The sequence below is a fragment of the Salvelinus sp. IW2-2015 genome, linkage group LG26 (genome assembly GCF_002910315.2).
Source record: "Salvelinus sp. IW2-2015 linkage group LG26, ASM291031v2, whole genome shotgun sequence".
Taxonomy (NCBI): Eukaryota; Metazoa; Chordata; class Actinopteri; order Salmoniformes; family Salmonidae; genus Salvelinus; species Salvelinus sp. IW2-2015.
In genome coordinates, this window is record NC_036866.1 from 27454611 (window position 1) to 27462410 (window position 7800).

Below are 7800 nucleotides of genomic sequence, written 5' to 3' on the forward strand. Positions count from 1 at the left end.
GCAGGTTTGAAAATCTGTCATTGGTTTTGATACTCTGATTGGTTAGAGACGATGCAATTACTGATGAATTGTTTTGTACACAAACAACTTAAATTATGTCAGTCTCAGACTAAAGTATGTAGCGAAGGACAGAGCAGTGGAAGAATTTAGTGTGAGTCATCAGGCTATCAGTCCACTGCTACCTGTCACTCACACTGTCTCTCTCTGTCTGGGGGGATTGATGTAGCCTTGAGGTTAGAGGGCTGGGCCATAAGAAGCCCCCAAATGAGTATATTAAATACTCCCAGAGAAATTATTTTACATGAAACCGAGTAACATCTGATGTGGTTGAGAGAGAACGAGCGAGAGAGACGACATAAATAACAAATCCGGTACCTGTTAGAGCGTGGTTGACAGTTGATCATATTATTTGTGGCGGGGCTGGGTTATTATTTCCGAATGTGTGACACAAACTACTCGGTTGTCGTAGTCCATTCTACACTCATACAGCTGGAAAGACAGACGGAGCGGGGGCGCAGCGTTTGAGGGTACATGTGTGTGTTTGGTCGGGGAGTTGACGCCTGGCAATGGACACCTACAGACCACACGCCTTGCTGATTTTACTGTTGTTATCGTCGGATAGTTGTCTGCCGTCGATGTTTCCAACACAACTCATGTAAGTAGGCTTGCTACCATTCAAATTCCCGCCTAGATTGTCAAATCCCAGTTGTTGGTTGTGTGACACTGTTGTAAGTAAAACTGATTAATTATTTGTTTATGTGTGTTTGTGTGGTGTGTGTGTGATTCCTAATGGTGAAGAACTAAAACAATGGTATGTGAAGAAATACTGTAATCAGGGGCCGATTGGCCATCTAGCAATTCTGGCTAATGCATATGGGCTGGACATTTTTTTAATATAAAAAATAAAACAATAAAAAATTTGATAAGGCCAGCTGCCCATGGGATTGTTAAGATGTATTTTTGTATTTCTTTYCCCCCCCCACAATTTCTCTGTTATACTAATCTATAATGAGCCTTTGGCTGATCAATAGGCAACGGCCGGCCCTTCTACCAAGATGGGCCATCCCGATTTCTGAAAGGCTGAGCTTAGGTCACGCACAGTCAAATTCAAAGTTAAATGTGGCATCAGCAAGATCTGCTCCTACTGTCTTCATTTAGACAGCCAAGATCATGGATAGTAAAAAACGGAAAGGGTGCATGTAAATGTAGAAAAAGMACATTTTACATTGTCACCTCACTCAAAACTTTAGCTAAAACCATGATATGATTTGACCATGATATGGTCAAAAAAGTTAATTGCATTGTCCTCATTATTCCAGTAATGAAATTGTCTGTCCTGTGCCTGTGCCCTAGCTGGGGACTGCTGTAGTGATCCAGGTAGCAACTCTCCTCTCCCCTCATGCGCTCAAGAGAAAAATATAACATTTCAAAATGCAATTGTGGGAAAACACAGCGTTGGAAGCTTCATCCCCCTGTCCCTGTCGGAGAGAGAAGGCTCTCAGCTTTCTGTAGGTAAACTTTTTATTTCTCCACGCTCAATCTTCAGCTCAATAGCAACTATTTAACAACCAATATATTTGATATGGCTTTGAGATATGGAGTGGCAAAATGTGCACCGGTCATTGCTGTTACCCAGGCAGGTAACACTTTACAATAAGGTACCATTTGTAAAGGGTTTATAAAGAGGTTCTAATTATGCTATTAATGTTTATGTAATCATTTGTAAATGCATTAATAAACAGTTATATTGCATTGGTCAAAATAGTGCAATAACTGGTCAGTTTTTTCCATATAGCTAACAGTTTAAGCTACAAACTAATGGTGTCACGTGACTCATCTGAAGGTAACTGATACCAGCTTAAAAAAGGGAATGGAAGTATGAAGGTAGTTTTGTGCCCGCCCAAAAAAAGGGTCAAATATGTGTGAAAAATATATATACAGTACCAGTCAAAAGTTTGGACACACCTACTCATTCCAGGGTTTTTCTTTATTTTTACTATGTTCTACATTGTAGAATAATAGYGAATACATCAAAACTGTGAAATAACACATATGGAATCATGTAGTAACCAAAAAAGTGTTAAACAAATCAAAATATATTTTATATTTGAGATTCTTCAAATAGCCAACCCTTGCCTTTAGGACAGCTTTGCAAACTCTTGGCATTCTCTCAAACAGCTTCCAGAGGAATGCTTTTCCAACAGTCTTGAGTTTTTTTATGTCTCCTAGATTTAGGGCAGGCACTTCAAAACCTTGTTTCTTATTTATTTATTTTTGACTGTCCTTTTTTCCATTTATGAATGTGTTATTCAATGCATTTCTATTAGTAGTCAAGGCCAAAATCTATATTTTATCCAACAATTCTTTTTTATTTTTTTGTATGCCTAAAGGGGTCCTAAAATTCATAATCATATAACTAAATGATTCATAGTATGACCATCTTAAAACATTTCCATATGTCAGCTTAGCACCCCCTTCTCCACCAATGTCTTAGACTCTGAAGTATTAAGTTGCAAAAATGTATACCAGTATATAATCTCCTCATACATGCAATACATAGAAAGAACAACATTGCATGTAAAGAAGGATACATTGGTAAAACAATTTTAATTGCAGTGACTGAAATATGTAGCCTATTATTGGTATAGTGAGTAATCTTGCTAATTCAGACAAACAGGGGACATTGTTTTCTTCCCTTTTTTAACATTACAAGTCAGAATAGAAATTGATAACAGATTAACCATTTAAAGTACAACATAGTGTCTCATGATCCTCTTCTGTCTTCATCGGTTTCTTTCTTGTTAAGCATTTTCCCATCCTGGAGTCTGAGACCTTATGGGAATGTGTGGGAAAGAAGAGGAATTCATGACAATTTAGCATAGTCACTAGCTACATTATTCTACTATCCTCATTATCAAGATTTCTACCATTTAGGCTTAACTAGTTATGTTATCATCTGCTAACTAATAATAATAATAGCAAGTCATGTGAAACACTAGCTAACACTAATAGATAGCTTCCATAGATGAAAGGGGCTAGCTAGTTATCACAATTGTACTAATCCACTAGCTAGTTAGTAAGTTAGTCTTAAAATTATAGTGCTGACAAATTAGCACTACTAAAATTATAGTGCTTACCAGCTACCTAGATAGAGACTGTATCCAAGGTTAGATAACTAGCTAGCTAGCATGCTAATCCTAAAAAGCTATCTAAACAAATTGCATGGAAACTCTGTCATGTCGATTTTAGCTAGCTAGCTAGCCAGCAAATGTGATCTACTTAGCTAGTTAGCTATATCATGTCAAAGATTATTTCATTTCAAATCGTCTAGGAGAATGTCTATATAAAAAAAGTGTTTTAGGTTTTACCTAATTCTAGCTGGCTTGCTAATGTTTCCTAGCTAGCTAGGTAGGACAAAAGTATGTGTCTTGTGAATAACGTTTCATTTGCGCAATATCTTCTGTCTGGCCTTTGCACACTTCTCATAGCCACGTCCATCATCATTCTTCACGACGCACTGTCACATGATGTCAGTGTCAACACAACATTCTGGGCACGTTCCAGGTCGTCTTTATTTCACAGGTGGGCAGATCTCACAAAGTCGGAGGAATTTTTCAGAAACCAGCAAACTACACCAATAATATGGCTTGAGATTTTGAGATAAAGCCATAATTTCCGCAATAAATAAGTTTACCAACGCATCATTACGTTTCAAACGTGGGGCAAGACCATTGGTCTGAAAACCAATCATTTMTGTTACTGGTACAGAGTAACAATGCATCACACCCAAAAGTGAGAAAATAACTATTGTTTAACTGTGCAACCATTGAAAATAAGGTTACATGATGGTACATAAGGGTCCAATATAATACGCATTTGTAAGTGTATATATGGTTAATAGCTGGAGGTACATAGTGGCTCACTATTTGGCAAGCACTGACTGGCTATCGCACTGGTTTGACCAATTTCTTATAATCAATTTATTAATGGTTTATAATGCATGTACAAATGGTTAAATAATTGTTAATAATGTATATTACAAACCCTTTATTAACCCTTTACACATGAAACCTTATTGCAAAGTGTTGCCCATAGCCCTATAGGTCTCATGGGTAGAAGACTACAACTGCAAAACATTTTAGGACATTATATTTACTGTTGGATGAATATATGGCTACTAGAAGTGGGTATTATATTTAGAGTTAGCGATCAAGTTAATGTGTTTAAAGTTTCACCTTCCTCATGTTTTGAACCCCAMATTAATTAGCCTATGATATTAGTTAGTGCACTTAAATATGTATGTAATTCATCTCTATTGAACAAAGCTAAAAAATCTGGAAATTCTGGAGTCCTATTTTGAAAGTATAATATAGCAACAATAGTCTATTGTCAACCTAAAATTCATGACAATCACTGGATTAGATTGCAAATCAAAATATCTTGAATCATGCATTCCTGCTTGGACGTGTTAGATGAAACAACTTATTTATTGAATACCTCAGTAGTCGATGTATTGTACTTCTTAATAAAGAACCGTGAATTACTTATAAGATGATTACTCATGGATCTGACCAAATCATGGGCTGGTGCCACAAACGATAAAGCTTAGTGGCAACAGTGACACCAGGGGAAAATGTTTGTCTGGAGCCCTGTAATAGTAACACTTAGGGTCGGTGTTAATTTAGGGGAACACATGACAGGCACTAATTTGCAATATAGCCTAAGTTGTAGCTTGGCTTTTATAACGTATAAGGCTTAAGCAGACAACCTGACAGAGAACTAGAAGAAGGACAGGGTAACAGCAGAGAAGATGCTGAAACAGCTACTGTAGATAGCACAAAAGGGAGAATAACACAATGGGTTAGCAGAGGCACAGTTATTGCAGTGAGTTGCATCTCCAGTGGGGTTTTTGCATATTGTAATTGTTTAAAACATGAGCTTGTTTAAAAAGAGGAAGGGGAACATGTCTCGCAAGTCACTGGTAAAGAGATGGTTGAAAAACGCTGTACTGTACTGCCAGTGTTTATGTGTCAACACCACAGCCTGTGCGTAAGTGGGGTGTGTAGGGTCAGGGTGTATGTGTGGGGATGGGGTGTGTGTGTGTGTGTGTGCTGTGTGTGTGTGTGTGTGTGTGTGTGTGTGTGTGTGTGTGTGTGGTGTGTGTGGTGTGTGTGTGTGTGTGTGTGTGTGTGTATGGGTTGCCGTCGTGCACAGTGAAGTGGGCTGGTGTGGATAAAATGCCAAGGCCAAATTATTGTCCTAGTCCACCCCTGACTGTAATAACAAGCAGGTTAGAAAGTCTTGCGGTTTAGCACCTTGCCAATTCCCCCGTATGTTGACTTGTTACATCGCTGTGCTATTATGTCTGCAGATGTGGTAGTCGTGCGCACGGTCCCGTTTCTCTCTGTATTTCCACGGCCTGCCTTTCCTGGTTTGTGACGTGATTATTAAGTCCTTTTGGAATCCAGCCAGAGGGAGGATACAAGAAATGCAAAGGAGACTACCGAAACCATCTAAACTAGAACAACCATCTCAGTAACGGGAGCAATAAATCCAACCCCTTATGGATTAGATTCGTTTAGAAAAATGTAAATGATTTATCTTTGTATAGTATAAGTTCAATAAATCAATGTGCATGAGGAAACATATATATTAAAACTAACTATTCTAAAAATTGACCTGCAACGCAGCATGCTGAGAAATATGATAGTGAGGCCCCTCCAACGTCTTTTTCTCAGAGAGTTAACGCAAATTAACTCAACACAGTCGAATAACAACAACACCATGCGATTGAAAAGATTTCTTGAACCAAATGTCCTGTTCAGTTGTGCCAAAATGTAGGTGAGGTGACTGACATTCCTAACACTGGTCTGAATAATAGGCATGGAAAGTCACATCACTTTCTAATGACTAAATTCACTCTGAAGACAATGGGAAAGTAAACACTATTGTTTAAAATATGTTCTCCTGGTTGAAATTTGACTGACTATCTGTAACGTATACCCTGGGAGTCGGAAAGCATGTGGTGAGTTAAGTAATAAACGGAACATAGACCAATATAACAAACACGAGCAGTGTCTAGACATGAAACACATAGTCAATACTGCCTGGGGAATGGAACTAACATGCTGACCAGACCGGACACGTCGCGTGCGAGAGCTTCGCAAAATAAATGTAGAAATCCATGTTATTCAATTATTGCACCCACACTGCTCACGCGCGCCAACGAGCGTCTGCGATGCCAAGGGCTGAAATAGAAGTCCTTTCTATTTCTGACGCAGATCGCACTGAAAGTCCTGCCTCTCCCATCTCCTCATTGGTTTATAGAAGTAGGTACCCACGTGCCATCTCCTCATAGGTTATACCCACGTGGATGATTGAAAGATGAAATGTTTTGCCGGTTGTCGTGGTAAAAGTGTAGATGCCAATCACCATATAAGTTCAAAGATGAAATAGCCTGGAAGGAGGAGAGATGACTAGAAACGATTCGGTTGGCCGTTTTATGTGTGGATTAATTGTCAGAGTAGAGGACCTTGTGCATTTCAGGTAAAATAACATCTCAATGTTTATATCCCAGGACAAATTAGCTAGCAACAGCAAGCTAGCTAAATAGGACAAATTACCTAGCAAGTGCAAGCTTGCCGGTTTGGGTTCCGTGTTACTCTGTTATCTTTACAGCCAATTACAAGTCTGTCTCTGATCATTTCCTCTCTTATTAACCCGAAATCACATGAATCCGACAATTGACGCAACCTCACAACATATTGACCAGACGTCTCTGCTTGAGGTTGTTCTCGTAAATCACATTACGGGTGGGTTCAAATGTCTTTGTAAAACGTCAAGGATTTTCTTTGAATTTTTTCTATTCTCTTCCCCCAGATCTAGGTGACGCTGAAGCATATGGCACTCTCTTCCAATAACACTGAGCAGTGTTGCCACTCTCACATGTGGGTCTTTTTTATCTACACCTGTAGCGATTTCATAATTCTCCTACTGACGTTAGTTACCACAGCCAAGTCATAAAAGTCATACATTTCTACAATTTCGCTTCTTAAAATCTGATTTTAAACCTAACCCTTAACCCTAAACTTAACCAGACGGAAAACCGTATGCCTAACCTTAAATTAAAACAAAAAGCACATTTTAAAATCATAAGACAGACAATTTAGACTTTGTGGCTGTGGTAACTAGTTACAACCGCAAAGTAGCCTAAGTGAGAAATTACGCAATTTTTCCAAAACTGCAGCTCATTGTTGGAACACACATTTATTTTCCTACTTAAGTAAACTAGTCCATTTAGAATTTGTTATAAAACTGTTGTCATTTGGCAAGGAAGTTGGCTATCAGGTTTTAGGGAAGACCCAGATGCAGACAGTGTCGAAGTAACAAAAGTTTATTACTAGAACGGGGGAAGGGAAAACAACAGGTCAAGGGCAGGCAGAGGTCAGTAATCCAGATCAGAGTCCAAAAGGTACAGAACAGCAGGCAGTCTCAGGGTCAGGGCAGGCAGAGGCAATAATCCAGTGTGGGGTGACAAGGTACAGAATGGCAGGCATAGTCAGGGCAGGCAGAATGGTCAAAACTGGGAAAATTAGAAACAGACAGGAGTAAGGGGAAAACCGCTGGTAGACTTGACAAACAAAACAAACTGGCAACAGACAAACAGAGAACACAGGTATAAATACACTGGGGATAATGGGTATGGTGGCGACACCTGAAGGGGGGTGGAGACCAGCACAAAGACAGGTGAAACAGATCAGGGTGTGACAATGGCTTGTGTATCACTTTAGATCATTTTTT

At 39.1% G+C, this 7800-nt stretch overlaps 1 protein-coding gene across 1 annotated transcript in view; it reads left to right on the forward strand.

The window, feature by feature from the left end:
* Nucleotides 1-220: 220 nt before the first annotated feature.
* The window catches only part of LOC111953063 (voltage-dependent calcium channel subunit alpha-2/delta-1-like), a 123105-nt gene continuing 115525 nt past the window's right edge, over nt 221-7800 (forward strand). Inside the window, 1 exon segment of the mRNA XM_070435223.1 lies at nt 221-655. Within this exon segment, the coding sequence (XP_070291324.1) occupies nt 567-655 (89 nt within the window). The 5' untranslated portion in view covers nt 221-566.